Source organism: Anser anser, assembly GCF_964211835.1.
Source record: "Anser anser genome assembly, chromosome: 23".
In the NCBI taxonomy this organism is placed as follows: domain Eukaryota; kingdom Metazoa; phylum Chordata; class Aves; order Anseriformes; family Anatidae; genus Anser; species Anser anser.
Genome location: NC_139744.1, coordinates 5,386,692 through 5,404,954, shown reverse-complemented (window position 1 = coordinate 5,404,954; position 18,263 = coordinate 5,386,692). Strand labels below are relative to the sequence as shown.

At 45.2% G+C, this 18,263-nt stretch overlaps 2 protein-coding genes across 4 annotated transcripts in view; one reads left to right on the top strand and one right to left on the bottom strand.

The window, feature by feature from the left end:
* The window catches only part of NSF (N-ethylmaleimide sensitive factor, vesicle fusing ATPase), a 78,088-nt gene extending 67,112 nt beyond the window's left edge, over positions 1–10,976 (top strand). For all 3 annotated transcript variants that reach the window (XM_083808952.1, XM_083808953.1, XM_083808951.1), the window contains exons 18-21: positions 580–714; positions 1,480–1,593; positions 8,902–8,957; positions 9,452–10,976. In XM_083808952.1, the coding sequence (XP_083665078.1) occupies positions 580–714; positions 1,480–1,593; positions 8,902–8,957; positions 9,452–9,461 (315 nt within the window). In that variant the 3' untranslated portion in view covers positions 9,462–10,976. The remainder of the gene's footprint in view (positions 1–579; positions 715–1,479; positions 1,594–8,901; positions 8,958–9,451) is intronic.
* Positions 10,977–12,417: 1,441 nt separating this feature from the next.
* WNT3 (Wnt family member 3) overlaps positions 12,418–18,263 on the bottom strand; it is a 51,566-nt gene continuing 45,720 nt past the window's right edge. The window contains exons 3-4 of the mRNA XM_083808954.1: positions 16,181–16,446; positions 12,418–15,215 (exon numbers count right to left, since the gene is read on the bottom strand). Of these exons, the coding sequence (XP_083665080.1) occupies positions 14,736–15,215; positions 16,181–16,446 (746 nt within the window). The 3' untranslated portion in view covers positions 12,418–14,735. The remainder of the gene's footprint in view (positions 15,216–16,180; positions 16,447–18,263) is intronic.

The window sequence follows — 18,263 nt, the reverse complement described above, 5'->3', positions numbered from 1 at the left end:
CCAGACATAGTACTGTCCTTTTATGCAACCACACTGGCAATGAGAAGTCTTCTGAACTTATGGCAAGCTTTGCTATTAAAGTGTGAGTTGTAAAACCGTTGGAACTGTCAGTACAGTGGCAGAGAATGTCACTAAACCCACAAGATTTCTTTAAAAATAAAAATGAAAGGGAGAAAAAAGAGAGGATGATCCTCTGAGAAGTCATCTGTAATTGAGCTTTTGGGAATGGAGCTTTAATCATGCTTTTAAATTTAATGAGGATTCAGCTATTTATAATGACAAATTCGGCAGAAAAGGTAAGATAGGAAAGCTGTGAGTATTGGTGAGTTCCGTGTACCTTAATTTTTGGACTCCAATGGTGCAATTACCCCAGACTTCTGGAATTTGATCATAGTCTTGTATGATGGATGTTGACAACTTTCACTTACTGAGAGGTGTAATGCTATTAATTTTATTTTAAGTGGTGTTTTTAAATGGCCATTTTCTATTTTTCATTTGTTGTTAGCTGAAGCTTCCCAAGGTTGGTTCCTCTCTTCTTTTGTTTCTCCTTTTGTGAGACTTATTCTGTTGTGTGGACAGGGTCGCAAGCTTCTCATCATTGGAACCACCAGTCGCAAAGATGTCCTGCAGGAAATGGAAATGTTGAATGCTTTCAGCACCACAATCCATGTGCCCAACATTGCAACAGGGGAACAGCTGATGGAGGCTTTGGAGGTGAGAAAAGTTAATGGATGACAAACAATCTCAAAACTTGCTGGAAATGAATGATTTTCCGGTAGATCTGCATTTTGGAACGCTGTCCCACTTAACTGTGTCATAACAAGTATCAAGTTTCCCTGAATTACTTTTTCATATGATAAATGAAGGCAAAATGAGAGAACAGTAGATCTAGAAAAAAAGTTTGTGGAGTGGATTGAAAGATTTGAAGGACATGGAAGTGGTTAGCGAATATGATTGGGATACTTTTGGGAAAGCTAAGCTTTCATGAACTGGAAAGTCAAATGAAGGTGATTGGTGCTGAAGATACAGATTCTTTGTAAATCTGCACTCTAAATGGCTTATTCTATGCCATAGTGGAAATTGTAGTGAAAATTGAAGGCTATTAAAATAAATTTAACAGGCAAATCTTTTGTGCAACATGTTACCACCATGATAATATCACCAAAGCCTGAAAGATAAAGCCACTCTTGCAACAGGTTTGAAAACTTACTGTGACTTGAGCCACTGTGTTCCTTCTAGACTCTAATCTGGAGAAATCCTGGAATGAGTCATAAAAGCAAATAAGTAACTGGCTGATAAGAGATGCTATGAAAAGAACAATTGTGGAATAAAAGAATTTAAGTGTTTTGTCTTGTCTTCAGACAAGGCAGAAAATTGTCCTTCTAAGCTAGAAAATGCACCCTAGCTTCTTGTTTGCTTTGTCCTGAGTTAGGTAGCATTATTCCTAATGACGGTATCCTGATCTATTTATTTTTCCAGCTCCTGGGTAACTTCAAAGACAAGGAACGCAGCACCATTGCACAGAACGTCAAAGGAAAGTCTGTTTGGATTGGTATCAAGAAGCTGCTGATGCTGATAGAAATGTCATTACAAGTAAGATTTTTTCAGGTTCAGGAAGGAGTGGGGTAAATATAGCAGTCTCAGGGGTTCCCGCTTGTCTGCAGACTCCTACTTCAGCTGTGTGGTGGGAACCTTTGGATAGGTTGAGAAAAGAGCTTCGGTGAGAAGAAATTTTCAGAACAAAGAAATCTCCAGGTCTTGGTCCATGGAGAGATCTTTAAAAACCACAGTGCCTATAGGCTGTTTAGAGCTGCATTTCAGAGGAGAGCATCTGGCAACTAGAGGGATTGGATTAACTTACCTTTCATGAAATTTCTTCTCTACACCCAGCATGCTAAGCTTGCAGATAGCAATCACTTAGTGTTGCGGGTTTTTTTTTTTAAAGAAAAAGGTGCCTGTGCAGGTGTATGTGCTCTTTCCCTGAAGAAGATAAATCTGTCAGGCTGTTCAGCTGCTCTTCTCTTTATTTTCCAGTTTCAGCACTTTAAAGAAAATAATTGCAGAGGGTAGAAATATGTAGCTCTTAACCCTCCCCCGCACCCATCATCTATGCCTGCAAGCCAGCCATCAAGCTTGTGCTCGACAGTATATGCATGCTAAAAATGAGAGGGTGTAGCATGCAGCCCTAATCCTCTGTGGCTGACATTTCAGCGCCCTTCTGAGTCCTCCCCCCCCCTCACACGCTCTCTTTTCACATCAAATGGATTTAGTGCAGCTGAGTGAACTGTCCTTAGATCTTCCTAGGAGAGGCTGAGCATAAGCTAAGAGGCATGTAGTTTAGCAGCATATAAGTCATGTATCCCTCTGTTCACTATTCACAATTCTGTTAAAACTTGCACAGCACTAAGGATATGCTCTGACTAGATGTCACCTCAGGGAATAAAGTCATTTATCTAGATTACTTTTTCCTCTTCTTCCTTGGCTTTTAATTCCATACCTACAGGCAAGTCAGTAAGTCATTGCTCACATGTATTAAATGTATTTAAGGGGTGCAGGCCTCAGGGACTGCCTGGCTGTCTTGCAGTCCATTTCACTTAGCCTTGACAATGGATTCCTTCTTTTGATGCAGGACGTTTTCTTTTGCTGTTCTGACCTTAAGTGTTGTTTTTTGTCAAAAGTGAAGGTGAAGGTTATGTAAACTGTGGGCAGTTGTGTATCTGGTGTGTGGGTGGAGATGCTTACCCCAGACTTGTTCACAGCATCGCCCTGTGGCTGCACACCTAGGACGCTGTAGACAGGGAGTCTTCAGGCTCTGGGCAGTGCAGACAGGTAAACTGGTGTTGTGCATTTTTTTTAACCAGGTAACAATTTTGTAGATGAGCCCATGATCAGTCAGGCTGGGAGGAGATGGGCAGAACCCCCATGTTCGTGCCACTCCTGAAATGTGGAAGAAGTAGAAAAGGAAGGGCTGTTACAGCCAGCATAGATGGTTGGTAACCCACCTATGTTACTATACATGGGTGGCTGGTAGTGACGTGACTTATGTTACTACATTCAATTTGGGTGAATAGTATAGGGAAGTTAGATACAAAGATGTTCTGTTGTGAAAGATCTGAGCTGTTTACATGTCTCCATCTTCAGAACTGCTATTAATACAGGAAAGCAATACAGGCTGTCACTAAATAGAAGAGTATTACCACGGTAATACCCAATTTGAGTTGCTTTTCCAGGAAATTTTATTAAATGAGATGCTTAATTTTTCACTGAGCTAGAACACAGCTTTTTAGAAAGAGATTATTAGATCAGAAACCTGAGATCCTTAAAAATTCCAAGTGTTGGACAATGTTTCTCAAAATGCAAGTGATTAGGTCCCACGGTGAACGAATTCTTTGCAAAAATAGTCTCCTTTCCTTCCTTCCTTCTCTGTGGTCACTGAATCTGTGTTTTTGTTTAACTAGACTAGTGAACCTAACGTGTTCTATATGTAGATATTCTTACACTGTTTAAATGACTTCCAGTTTGTTTAAAAGTCAAATCTTGCTCAACTTCTCTCTGTATCAATATCTTTTCTTGGAGTATCATGAACCACTGCATTGCTTTGATGCCTTGGGTTGCTTTGTTACCTTGTTTACAAACCTTGTAAACCCACACTTTTTGGCAGCTTAATTTCCTTCAAACTGTGCTAATGTTTTACTTTGCTGTTTACTTTAATGTTGAACGGTTTGCATTTAGTGTCATATAGTTTGGTCATCTTGTTTACGCTGTGAGTCCTGGAATGATGTTAAGTTCTTGTTCAAAAGAAGTGTTTGATGAATGGATACACTCATGGTCTGCCATGCGAATCCAGAAAAGTTTAGTTTAAAAGTGTCCTTGGCTGCTGTACATGGACCTCTTCATAGTGCTATCGGGTGCCGCTTTAGCTTCACTCTGGCCTAACCCTGCAACCTTACCCTGGGGTGCTGCTGCATACATGAGCCTTCTTTTTCCACAGCTAGGGGACTGGTTCCTTCTGCTTATTTTGCCTGCCCATCTTGTTGCTCTTGGATTTAATTGTCAGGTCTTGCTCCTTCTCGGAGTAGGAACCTGACTGAGCCAGGCAGCTCCGCAGAAAGCCCCTTTTTGAACCTCGAATGTTTTCTGATTTGGTAACTTCTGTTTAGCATAAATAAAACTTGCATTACAGACCAGCAGCTTAAATTATTTTAACATAGGTGGGAATTTATTTTGAAAATCATCATAAAATTCAGTGTATGTTATACTAAACAACATACTGAGACCTATAAAGAGTTTGGATCTTGTGATAGCTTTACAGGAGTACTGTGCTGGAGTATCTCTTCTTCTCATGACTGAAGATTTATGAAGTCTCTCCAGTTTCCTTTTCCTCTAAGGACTCCCAGGCATGTCTTGAGAACACTGCTTTACCTAGAAGCAGCAGCCATTTTCTTGCCACCTCTATGGATTGTGTCACAGAGCTGCTCTCCACTCTGTTCTTCTAGAAAACCTTTCACCCTGTTTGATAGGAGCATTTCTCCTTTCACAGGTCACTAGAGGCTCTACTCAAGAGTCCTGAACCTGCATCCCCTTTGCACTCTGTTGACACCATCTTCTGCTCCTCTCAGGACAGATAAACCTTTTGCTTTCATGTCTGTGTTTTTTCAGTTAGCTGTTTGATCAAGTTTGTCTTTGTTGCCTTTCAGATCCATGCTTTAGTCTTTTGGACAAGACACTGTGTAGGCAGATGGATGCTGTTCTTCCCAAAAGATTCTGTAGAAGCTCTGTTAGTACAGATGATGGACAAAGTGTTTTACCATAGCCACTTTCTTGTGTCTGAGTGAAATGAGTTGAGGGGGCAGCATCTTTGACTAGGAAGATGGAACGGTGGCATTGGCAAATCTGAAGCTGATGGCCTTAGCACATGTTTTCTAGTAATAAAAAGATTCATTTGTGTAGACCCATCTCAGATTATGTTGTTGTATTTTTTGTTGTTACGTGGTGCAGCCCTCTGCTTAAGCAGGGCCAGCTACTTGGTCAGGCCAGAGTCGTTTGGATGGAGCAGATCTGAGGCCATTTGCCAGGCCTCAGTCACAGGCTCAGTCTTATAGTCTGGGATTATTTGTGTGGATTCCTTCCGGAGAAGGGGGATTTTGCAGGTAGCCCATGTTCAGGATGTGTGGCTTACGTGGCTCACACTTCAGTTGTCCTCAGTCGTTGCGATAGAAATGAGAGAACAGAAATAGTGACGGGTGTGCTTTCCCTTCGTGGCCAAGTGTCAGCTGGGAGAGATGGCAGAGAAGAGTTAGGCCAGAAGGGATGCTACAGACACCATCTTTCTGGTTATGTGGCACAACGGTACCATTCTTAATGCCCGTGTATCAGACATTTCAAACACTGCTTTAGGTAGTAGGGCAGCCTTTCATTTCTTCTAGAATGCTGAACATTGCATGTTAAAAACCCGACTTAGTAGCTCAGTGATCCTCAGTAAGTTCCATTAAATCAACTCGTTTCAGTGAATTTATTTTTCTGACCTAAAAATAATTCATAGTTGGTATTGACCTTGCTGAGATATTTCAAAGCGATAGAAAGTTACAGATTTTTAGCTTTTCTTAGCACAAAGCAGAAATTCTCCTTAGCTGTTTCTTTCCTGCCCGCATCACTGGTAATACTGCTGTTGTTTTAGGATTTATTTTCTTCCAGGTTGTTTTTAAAGATATTTGTATTGCCCTCAGTTGCAGTGGTCATGGCTTTAAATAGATGGCTTATGCACATCTGGAATTGGTGGAAATTTTCCTTTAGGGATATAACATGTGATATAGGAGTTAAATTCCCCTATTCTGCATCTTTTGTGGGATGCCAGGGTACACACTCAGTGTTTGCATGTTGTATTTTTTTCCTTTTTGTTTGTTTATTTATTTTTTTTCCCCAGGATAAGTCCCGCATTTACTTTCTAGTAGAGCACTTGCTCGTTTATTGCCAAGTGGTAGAGTTGGAAAAGGTTACAGCAAGTCAACTTGATAGTACCATTCACTGACTGTTTTAAGAATGAACCCACTTTATTTTTGGCAGTGTAATAAAGATGCAAGGGGTTGCTGAAGATAGAATATACAAATATAAGCGGAACTTGGAGCTTCTAGGCCAAACGAACTGCTGCAATACAATACTGTTGTCCCTCAGGGGTCTGTCTTGAGACTGGTGCTATTTAATATCAGTGACATAAACAGTGGAAACGAGTGCATCCTCATCAAGTTTGCTGTTGACGCCAGGCTGAGCCGTGCAGTTGATACAGCAGAAGGAAGGGATGCCATCCAGAGGGAGCTGGGCAAGCTTGAGATGTGGGCCCTTGTGAGCCTCATGAGGTTCAACGAGTCCAAGTGCAAGGTGCTGCACCTGGGTCGGGGCAATCCCAGATGTGAGCACAGACTGGGTGAGGAACTCATTGAGAGCAGCCCTGCAGAGATGGACTTGGGGGTTCTGCTGGACGAAAAGCTCGACATGAGCCAGCCTTGTGCTCTGGCAGAACAGAAGGCCAACTGCATCTTGGGCTGTGTCAACAGAAAAGAGGCCAGCAGGTGGAGGGGGGGGATTGTCCCCCCTCTGTGCTGCTCTTTGTGAGACCTTCAGGGAGGCTGGAACTAGGTGATCTTTAAGGTCCTTCCAACCCAAGGCATTCTGTGATTCTGTGAACACAAAGATACTCTGAGTCCCAAGTTTACAACTTCCAAATGTTTATAGTGCTAACCCATGGTAACCTGACGTCGACAAAGGAGGGATTTCAGAGTGAAGTCTTCAGTACAATTTCTGTAATCTTCAAAAATAAAAAGAGGATTCTGTGATTCCTCAGGTTTGTCCCATGTTTTTCATTTTTGTATCTTGGGGCAGTCAGTGATGGCAATTTGCCTGGAGCCTTTCACTGCAGAGAGGATCATCAAGCTCATGCGTCCGCACAAAGGACTGGTGCAGTCACAAACTGTCTTCTGATGGCAGCCTAGATCTCTGCCTCCTTTGCAGCCTTTTTTCCCACTTCCCCAGCATGGAGACAGAAACAACAGGGGAAAGGCAGGATTGATCTTTAGGGTGTTGTGGTTTAACCCGGCCGGCATCTAAGCACCACGCAGCCCTTCGCTCATCCTCCCTCCTCCCTCTCTGGGATGGGGGGGGAGTCAAGAAAGTGAAGCCTGTGGGTTGAGATAGAGACAGTTTATTAGGACAGAAAAGAAAATAATAATAATAATGATAATAGTACTACTACTACTGTGTACAAACAAGTGGTGCACAATGCAATTGCTCACCACCCGCTGACCGATGCCCAGCCTATCCCCGAGAAGCCGGCCCCCCCACCCCGGCCAGCCACCCCTATATATTGTTTAGCATGACATCAGATGGTATGGAATACCCCTTTGGCCAGTTTGGGTCAGCTGTCCTGGGTTTGTCCCCTCCCAGCTCCTGCTGCACCCACAGGCTGCCCACTGGCAGGACAGAGCAAGAAGCTGAAAAGTCCTCGGCTTGGTGTAAGCACTGCTCTGCAACAATTACAACATCAGTGTTATCAACGTTATTTTCATCCTAAATCCAGAACATAGCACCCTACCAGCTACTGGGAGGAAAATTAACTCTATCCTAGCTGAAACAAGGACGGGGCGTTCCTGGATGATGCAGCTACAGCACAAAATTGGTACTGCAAGTTCTGATAGCCTCGTGCTGTTTTTCAGCTTCCCTAACATGCTAACCCACCATGTACAGCTCCTCTCTGGTGCTTTGCTGCTGGAGCTGTAAGGAGGAAGGAAGGCAGAGGAAAAGTGGGTGCATCTTCAGTCTCTTCTGCTTCTGACTTTAATTTATGCTGCCCCATCTCTGGCAAAGGGCAGATAGAAGCAGACTTAGTGTGTGCCTGGCTTGTGCTGAGCCAGGCTAGAATCTTCTGTGAGGAATCACAGAGTCATTAAGGTTGGAAAAGACCTCCAAGATCATCTGGTCCAACCATCGCCCTACCACCAATGTCACCCAATAACCATGTCCCTAAGCACCACGTCCAACCTTTCTTTTAACACCCCCAGGGACGGTGACTCCACCACTTCCCTGGGCAACCCGTCCCAATGCCTGACTGCTCTTTCTGAGAAGAAATGTCTCCTGATCTCCAGCCTGAACCTCCCCTGGCACAACTTGAGGCCATTCCCTCTAGTCCTATCACTAGTTATCTGCTAGAAGAGGCTGACCCCTGGTTCCCCACACCTTCATTTCAGGTAGTTGCAGAGAGCAATAAGGTCTCCCCCGAGCGTCCTCTTCTCCAGACTAAACACCCCCAGTTCTCTCAGCTGCTCCTCACAGGACTTGTGTTCCAGGCCCTTCACCAGCTTCGTAGCCCTTCTCTGGGCGTGCTCCATGTCCTCGAAGTCTTTCCTGTACTGAGGGGCCCAAAACTGAGCACAGTACTTGAGGTGCGGCCTCACCAGAGCAGAGCACAGGGGGCCGATCACCTCCCTGGCCCTGCTGGCTGCACTATTCCTGTTACAAGCCAGGATGCCATCGGCCTTCTTGGCCGCCTGGGCACACTGTTGGCTCATGTTCAGGCGAGCATCAGTCAGCACCCCATGATCCTTTTCTTCTGCACAGCGTGCAGCTAGGATGAAGCTACTGTGAAGATTGCCGTTAAAACAGAAATACTTAATAGAAATGGTTGTGTATGTTTCCAGCATGAGCATGCTACGCTTGTGCTGATCAACTTTGTCTCTTGATATAGTGTTCTGTCTTGACCGCTTACGTGCAGAACTTCTGGACAAGCAGGCTTATCTCTGGCCCGGTTAAAGCACGGGCAAACAAACTCATGCATGTTTCTAGTTGTCTTTGTGGCTACCTGGGGTAGCTTTCTTCAAACACTAATGAAGATCTGTTTTGTTTGGTATGTAGATGGATCCTGAGTACCGGGTGACAAAGTTCTTGGCTCTTTTGAGAGAAGAAGGAACGTAAGTACTTTATGTTAAAGCATTGATTAAAATTCTGTTCTCCATGCAGAAACAAGGCTGCTGCTCCCTGTTAAGGGTAAACTGCACGACGGTATATCTGATATCAGTGTTGGCCCCTCCTGTATTTACAGAACTATATATAAGTTCTTCTTACTATCATCTATCTTAGCAGCTATATGCCAGTTTTTATGGGAGAGGGAGGTTCTGAAGACTTTTTGAGAACCTGCATGCCCAAATTCTTCGCTTTTCTTAATTTACCTGTGACTGCTAAAGTTTCAATGAGAGATTGGACTACAATTTAAGTTAAATCAAAAGAGATTCTGCTAGACTTGAAATCCATCTGTTTATCTCAAATCTGGAACTTTGTCTTCTAATGCACGTAGGGCAGTATCTGCTGGGGAAACTCACAACAGTATCTGTCTTGGCTACATGTGAGTGAGTGGTGCTTTTATACATGTGTGTGCTTTCTTGATGGATTTGGTTTCTTTTGCTAGAGTTCCCTAAACTGAAGATGGACCAAGTGCAAGATCAACAGCTGGAAAAGTGACCAACCTGGAGAATATACACTGGGATCTTTACTCTTCTGTGTTCAACACACTGGACAAAGTGAAATACTCCCCTGTTTACAAGAACCCAATGTGGAATTTGCATGTTTAGTGCAATACAGTATCTTTATTCTTTGTCTTTAATATACAGATGTCATGTGGAAGTGTCTTCTAGAACACTGTGCTTCTGTCTCTGTGCAGGCAAGGCTGCATTCTCATTTGATTTTAGCATGGGGGAAATGTTCTGTAAGTTTTGAAGCTAATGCTCACTTGTGTCCATCATCCACTTACTAAGATAGGGAAAGAAAATGTGACTTCTAGTAAAACCCAGTAGTCTGCGGTGAAGGCTTATTAAAGTACTACTCTGTTGTTCTGATTTGATGAACACTCTCTTCAGCGTTTTTCTTTGTCATCGTATGCCTCACTGAACACTGAGGTTGCTAACCCAAAGTCAATGACCACAATAATTCAGCTCTAGAATTTCCTACATGCTAATATCCATTTTTACCCGTTTTCAGGCCCAGGTATTTTGTGGCCTGATGAGAGAGAGACTGGCTACTTATATTAGGGACTGGAAGAAGGCAGGAAAGTATGTTGATCAGAGTAGAGGAAACTTTCAAATCCAGTATTTTAAGGCATTAAAACATGTTAATTCAAAAACAGTTTTAGAGATGCTGATTATAACCTGAAAGCTCATTTGTGCAGTGTAGATGGCAGTTTGGGCATTTGCAGGCCTCCTTATTATCCCACTTTTCTGCCATGTTACCAAAGGATGAAATTCCTCCTTAGAGATGAAGAGGAAGCCAAACTCTGTGGATGCACGAGATGTGTATTGCCATGTTTTTTGCACTGAAACAAAGGAATGTATCAGACTTTGCTGTGTGGTCTTTCCCCAATAGTCATCTTGCATCAATGAGGTGCTGGTGCTGACGACTGCGTGAGGATACTCCCTTCTGGTTCTTTGGCTCCACACGTTTAATAAGGTTCATGGAACATACCTCAATTTGGTGGGGCATGAAATCAAAGCCATTTATGAGATCTTAGTCAGTGTAGCTTCCTTAACTTGACTAGACATGCTGCTCAGGACTAGCAGCTTGTACCCAAAGAGGTGTTCCCAGGGAAGGAGGGTACTTTACATTCTTTCAGGCCCAAAGGTGAAGGTACTCAAGTCCTTATTGCATACTTATGGCAATCGGAGTATTTTAGTCACTCCACTCTAGTTTCTTTTCCTTTGGCAGTGCTGTTGTATTGTGATGACATTGTGAGTCCCAGTGATTATTATTCCTCTCATTTTGTGTACGATCTTGTGACTTTTTGTTCCTTTCTTTCTTCTGCTAGTCCTAGCAGAACACATTAACTTATATTTCAGAGTAAATGATGTAAACCTTATTGTGTCTATGTCCAGAACTATATTGATGAATAAATATCTTGTTCAATTGCACATTAATGGATTCAATAAAAAAGCACAACTATTTGTGATGGTCTGGGGGACATCTGTGTCTTTGGTGTTAGTCAGACAGGTGTATATGTAGAGTGCTGATGAAGATAGGAAAGTGATTCCTGGGCTGCTGCTGCCAGAGGGATGCTACAGTTTGTACCTGAGCATCGATGGACTGAATAGATTGCAAAGTTTGGATAGCTTGACCACAGGTAGTCCTAAAGCAGTTGGCCAAGAAGACCATTTTAAACCAATCAGTTCATTCTAGTTTTCTGAACCTTGCACTGCTGAGGAAATCCCTAAGATGCATGTATGTGTACATGTGTGATTTATCACTTGAAGAAGGCCACGTTGGAAAACCAGGAAGAACTGATGGGCACAACCTGTTGTGTGGGTCTCCATCTAAGGAGTTTCCTGCAGGTGGCGAAAGAGAACGAGTCCTGTCACATTTTGTTTAAGATGCTGTGCCTGGGCAAGAGTGGCTTTACGGTGAGAACTACATTGCTTTGAACAGTATTGGCCAAATTCTTCATCGCCTACCTTATCCTGTTGCTGTGGCTTTTTTTTTCTTTTTTTTTTTTTCCATGAACCTTGCAGAAATGTAACTGTCTCACAAACTGAGCTGGTAGGCAAAGGCAAAGATGTTTGAAAGTGTTGGGGTGTCTTTTTGAGAGAGAGAGTCATGTGGGGAAAGGGATGGGATGATGTACAAAGCTTCCACTCATAAAGCTGTTAAGCGTAAAAAGCCTGACGAGGGCAGACTTCTCAGTTGTGTGGACTGTAACCATGCCTCGCTGATGCTTGTGTAACTCTGAAGGCATCACTGCTGCCGTGCCAGAGGAGGTGGTCCTCACAGAAGTGTGCTGTGTCCAGCGTGGTGCAATGAAACAGAGCTAGGAATTGGTAATGCACAAGCAGCGTAATACAAGAAGCAAACAGCACACTGCAAGGAGGTGAATGCGTTTGGTTTGTTTATAAATTGGGGATCAGTATAGAAATACAGATTTATTATTATCTTTTTAAAGCCTTAAAATAAGGAATTTAGGACCACTGTTTTGGAAAATTGCATGCACTTAAAGCATTGATTTGGTGTGGGAGATGTTGCAGAAACACCCACACAATTATTCACGCACAGGAAATGTTTGAAGTGACAAACTGTGGGTATCAGTCTGTCCAAAAGGTGATTCAGTGACAGCTTGCAAGTGCTTTAGTGGGGGGACAATTTGAAGGCTAAAGGCTATTTTAATCTAGCAATCTAGTGGTGTATGCACGTTACGGGATGCCCCTCTGTAAATAAACACGTTAGCAGTCAGCTCTAAGATCTCATCACTGGCTGCATTTTGCCATCATTGTCTTGCATTCATGTGACTGTCCCTGTGTGTAAGTAACAGGGTGAGGAGCCACCACTCCTGTGGATGTCATTGGGCAGAACTTAAAGCACCTTAAGAGGCAAACCATACAAGCTGGCAAGTGCATGTTTTTGTTTTTTTTACCTTTTGTTTAATGATGTGCCACAAAAAAATGCAAGTTGAAATATATTTTTCTCCAAATATATATATTTATATAATATATAATCTTAGTTAACTCAAGTATATACATTGTATAATAAATAATGCTTATAAAAAGAGAAATTTTCTGAATATAAAATAAAAAAAAATCAACCTCTACAACTTTATACAAAACTTTGGATACAGCAGATTGATGGAAGAAGATCTTCCATTCAGTGCTAGAATACCTGGCTACAGTAAAATAATTACAAGGCAATAAATGTTCTATTTAATATTAAATACCTTTTCTCGATTAAAAACAAAAACAACAACAACAAAAAACAACACAAAAGGAGTTTTGTTTAAAGTCAGGTACTTGGAGTCTTTCCAGACACAGAATTTAATATATACGTTAAATAGAATGCACGTCGAAGATGGCTGATTTCAGGAACGTGGAGGTTTCTTAGAGCTCTGCTGTGATCTTTAATTTTAGAAAACTAATGCTTATCAGGGTGTTCAAACCCAGTAGCTCTTCATCATGCTCTGCAGAGGAGGGACTGAGGATTTTGGTCCAATCACAGGTGTGAGTGTCAGGGCCATGTACTGTGCTCTTTGTATGAGGGGTCTTCCATCATTTTATTGCTCTTTGCAGGACAATCGACCACTCCTTCCTGTGGACAAAGAAATGAGTGGAGTAGAAGACACAGCTATAGAGTTTTAGACATTTTTTGCAACTTCTATGTTAAACCACTGACACATGAGAATTGGCATTGGAACATGGGTATGTCGGTCCCCTTATGTTGGAGGAGCCTGCCAGGAAAAAGAGAATGTGGGTTTTTTTTGTTTGTTATAATTTCAGTGTCAATACACCATGAAGACATGAGCCCAAAGCGAGGGGCAATGGGGTCAAGGAGCGCTGGTGAGTGGGAAGAGGGACAAACGCTGGTTCTTCTGCACTGGGATGGGTTATGGGATGCATGTGGCCACACCTGGGGCCCAAATCCCTGCTAAAGGCACGGGGCCTCTGTGCTTGACGTGGTCCCCTCATGAGCGAGTTGCTGATAACTTAAATCCCAAGGGAAGGAGAGGCTCTGCCTGGGACTGTGACTATTCCATGCCGATGGATAAAACTCTCCCTTCCTCATCTGCCCTTGCCTCTCTCATGCTGGATGAAGTGGTTTGAACAAGTCTGTCAGATGGGAGAAGGCAAGAAGGCTTGGGCAGGCATTTCTTCTTGCTACAGCTTCTGTCTCCTCATCCGTTGTTGATGCTAAAAGCTGGTGTAGCAGCTAGCCTGGCGGACACCCCGTTATCAGAGAGATGCTCTGAGCTCGCCCTGGAACATAAAAAGTCATGCTAGGGAATGCCTGGTAAACGGGTGCATCAGCGGTGTGCACCTGCCCAGATCACATCTTGGGCTGCCCTGGAAAGATGGCAGCAAAACCTTAAAAATCTTCTCAGCAGCTGCACGGCAAAGAGCACGCCGGAGCAGTGGTGTGATCCCACACGAGAGGTTGCAGCGTCACCACACGGGCCCTGCTCTTCCCTGGGACTTGGGCCAAATGCTGAAGGAGCAGCTCTGGATTCTGGTTTCCTGCTGTGCTCCTCAGGGGAATTTGGGGAGGTGGCTTTGGAGCATGGGGAGCAGAGCGAGTGAAGGGGAGACGGGCTGTAAGGCTGTGTGTGTACTCAGGCTTGTTTCTCCAGCGTAACTTGGAGCTGGAAAGAAGGGGCCTGGCTGCTGGGGGCTGGCTCCTTCCCTGCTCCTCACCACAGCTGCTGAGGCCAGGCCAGCCCATGCCAGCAGGTGGGGGAACCTGGAGTTGTTCTGCTTTCACCGTGTTAAATTCATTTCCACTTGAAACCCCGTATGAACGTCTGGGTGGGCCAGACCTGCAGAGGAGGTCAGAACCGAAAGCTGTGCGTGCTGCGTTACAGCACACCGATGGCCGTGGCTGTGCGGGCCTGTGCTGTCCCTGCGCTGTCCCTGCTTCTCCCCAGACAGCCTGTCATGCCAAGCAGCACGAGAAAAGTCAGCAGATAATTGATCTCATGTGTCTGCGGTGTCGGGTCTAGCCTCGGACTGTCTTGTGTGGGTGAGGCTGGGTGATGCTGTGAGTCCTCTTGGCAGCGCTGCGGCTGGCGGTAGGAGGGTGTCTGCTCCAACCAAATTGGCCAAGAGCACTAGGATTTTTTTTTGTGCCATCCTCTGAAGTGTGAGGCCACCGTGTAGAGGCTGATCCCAGGGCTGGTGACCCTCTGGCCCTGCTCTGTAGCAACCTCCCATCAGTTGGAAACCTGCCTATGTTTACTTGCAGGTGTGGACGTCGTAGACACGTATGCACTCCTGGCAACTCACATAGCAGCACCAGTGGAAGATGCAGTGACACTTCTCCTTCCGTTTCTCAGTTCTGGTGTTATGGCCACGACCGCAGCACAGCAGGTCACAGCCGTCAATCCCATGTGAGGTGACGTTGCATGTTCTGTCCCTTGTCCCAAAGGATCCTGTCTCTGGGTTGGGCTCACAAAAATTGGGGGAGTTCTCATAGTAGACCAGATCCCGCTCTGTCGGTGGCTTGAAAAGAGCATACTTGGCCCTAAGAGTTTCTACCCATCCCCGAGATTCCCGGTGCTTTTCAACCACCATCTCAGAAGCGCTGTCATATTTATCCTTCAGGTAGTCACCAATGGCCCGAAAGTCAGGCTGGGCCCACCAGCAGGTCTTGACCTCGCAGCTTCCCGAGAGACCGTGGCACTTGCACTTGAGGTGCATGTGGTCCAGAATGGTCTGTCCAGGGGAGAAAAAACAGGCAGTCAGCAGTGGATTACAGTGCCGTGAGCTGGTTTTGAATCACTCCCCTCTGCTACCTGGATTCAAACATCTGATCTGAGCTTGGTCTGGAAGGCGTAGGGTAGCAGTTAATGCATGGGGGCTTTGGCATGTGGCAGAAATATCTCTAGCTGGATATGTAGCACTGGAAAAAACACTTTTAAGGTGGGCAGCTGCTTTAATCCTCTATCTAATCCAATCTAATGCCAAGGTCTGATCCTTTCAAGGGAAGTGTTGGGATCTTCCCTGTCCTGTGTGTTGGACAATGAGAGCCCAGAGCAGTTGAGGGCTGGAGGATGTCTCTGACACCCAGATGTGGACTGACCCACTTGTCACGGCTTTGCTAATAACCCTTCATTTTATGCCCTGAGTGTACTGGTTTGCACTAGAAAAGGAACGAAATTGTGAATCTAGGGACATTATACTCTCTCTTCCCCAGAAATCTTATCCATGTGGTGCAACATAATCATTGATTTTTATTAAAATTGTTAGACTTGCTTTTTTAAACAGGAAACTGGAATCATTTAACACAAGTTAGAGATTTGAGCTGCTGCCCTTCCACTTCTGTCTACTGTACTACGGAAAAGTGATCTTGAGAGTTTGCTCTAAGCAAGGTCTCACACTAACGTGGTTAAAACACGCTCAGTTTGCAAACAGCCCTCAGCAGAGAGCAGCACAGGTGCCTGCTTACAGCCAGAGTCACCAGGCTGGGGCCGGTTGTGCTGGACACTAGGCATGCTTTAGCTCTTCTTAACCTCCACCTGCAGGTTAAGAAACCTGCACCTGCAGAGAGTGGAAATGCTGTGCCCTGGAAACACCCCTAGAAAGCTCCTGCTTGGGCACCGTTGCGGTCCAGTTCTGGAGCCAGGCTGGGCCATCCTTGCAGGCATGGATGGCCACCGCTGGGCCCGCCGAGCACTCACCGTCCTGCCGGCCTCGTTATTGTGTCTGTTCATGGCCGAGCGGGCGTCCGGCCGGTTCTCTCGAGCATCTGCGAATTCCCGGGACACCAGTACACCAAAGTCGGCGTCCTCGCTGCATCCCCCCCATTTCCAGCCGTCTCCTGGAGGCCCTTTGTGGTGGGAATCACAGCCGCAGATTGTGGACGTGCCCTCGGCACAGGAGCGGGTCACAGCGAAGGCCACGCCGGCCGACGCGATGGCGTGGACAAAGGCAGACTCTCGTGTGGCTGGGAATAAAGAGAGCCCATGGGATTATCTGTCATGGTAGCATTTTTTTTTTTCCTTCCCAACATTCTTCAGCGTCTTCTACATCTCATTAAATCACTAAACATTATTTTACTCATTTTGCAATGAGCATTTTTGAATACAGTGCTGCTGGCTGGCATTGCCCTTTGAAACATGTAGGCAGGAGCAGCAGGTAGGAGAGAAGCGTGGCTCCAGCTCTGTGTTTCACAAGTGAGGTATGTGATCCAGCACAGGGGACCCTGCTTAAACCAAATGACGGCAAGAGCTTAAAGGGCCTTGGGAAAGAGTTACTGGAGTAATTAATAAATACCCTGGTCTAGTGGGAGGTCTCCCTGCCCGTGGCAGTGGGTGGGAACTTGAGCTTTAGGGTCCCTTCCAACCCAAAGCGTTCTGTGATTCCATTCTGTGATCGTTTCTGGTCTGGAAACCCAGAGAGGACTAAGGGACTCAGTGCCTGGAATTAGCCCAAGGGGAGACGAGGTAACTTCTCTACATGCTGAAATGGAGAAAAGGCTTCAGATGATACAGAATAGATGATGGCAGAACAAAGCCTAAGAGCTAGTGATTAAAGTTAAATGCATTTAGACTAAACTAAGTGACTTTATAGCAGCAGATGCTATTAGCCACCAAAAAACCTTCCTGTCACCACTGAACTCTGTGCACGATGGCACCAACGTTGTCCCAGAGATGCCGCACACCAGCCTGAAGAGCTGTGAGCAAAGACAGACCGGGGGCTGCAGGCTGGGGCCCTCCCCACACACTGTGGCTTGGAGACACTGTTCCCATTTGAAATTATATTTCAGAATTAAGCTTGGACTTCCTCACCCAGAAAATGAGTTCCTGGACGAGGTCCCTTCTGACCTTTTGCAGGCAGCAAGAGACTGTCGAGGTGTCCAGCCTGCCGTGCCAGTGACAGCAGGCTTTTCACCCCCTGGTGGGGGACAGACAACAGGATGAGACAGGCTGAGAGCTCAAGATGGGATGCTGGGCCTGGCTGAGTCACTTCTGCTTCAGCTTCATGTGTCGGAGTATCTTTCCAGGCTGAAATGCCCTTGCAGAGTGGCTGAGCTGTTCACCTACGCACATTTAACCCACCTGGCTTTGTAGTAGACTAAAACCAGCTGAGGGTGTGAAGGAAACCTTGCAGTTGCTCATTAATTAGTGAACAATCCTGGAGGAAATCAAAGCAGATGAAACTCAAGTGTGATGAAGCAGGTGAAATTCTGAGTCTGTAACTATTGGCATTCTCCATGTACACAGCCGCAGTGAATACATTTTGACAGGGACAAAGCTAGAGAACTCCTGAAAGCACTGAATGCTGAATAAAAGGTTAAATAAAATGTCCAGGATGCCCGAGTGGGCTGGGAGCTAGGAAGGGGAGCATGTGTGGATTTTCTGTGCTAATGAGAGGAAATGTTTCAGAAGAACAAAGATATACCCAGAATCCACATGAAGATGAAGGTGCAGGGGGTTTAATGAACTGCAGCATCTCTGTCCATCACCTCTTCCACCCATGGCCATGGGAGGGGGACTTTCAAGACCTCCCCTTCTCTGGTTGTTCTGTGGGGCCTTAATCCAGAAAGAACGTGGACTTCGGATGACAGCAGCCAAAATGCACATGGGTATGGGAAAGCCGCCAAAAGCCATAAAAATGGTTACATCGACTTGATGTTTCAGCTTGTTGGCTCAGTGGACGGTGAGACTGAACGTACCCTCAGCAAGTTTGCCAATGCGAAGCTGTGTGGTGCGGCTGACACAGTGGAGGGAAGGGATGGATGCCATGCAGAGGGACCTGGAC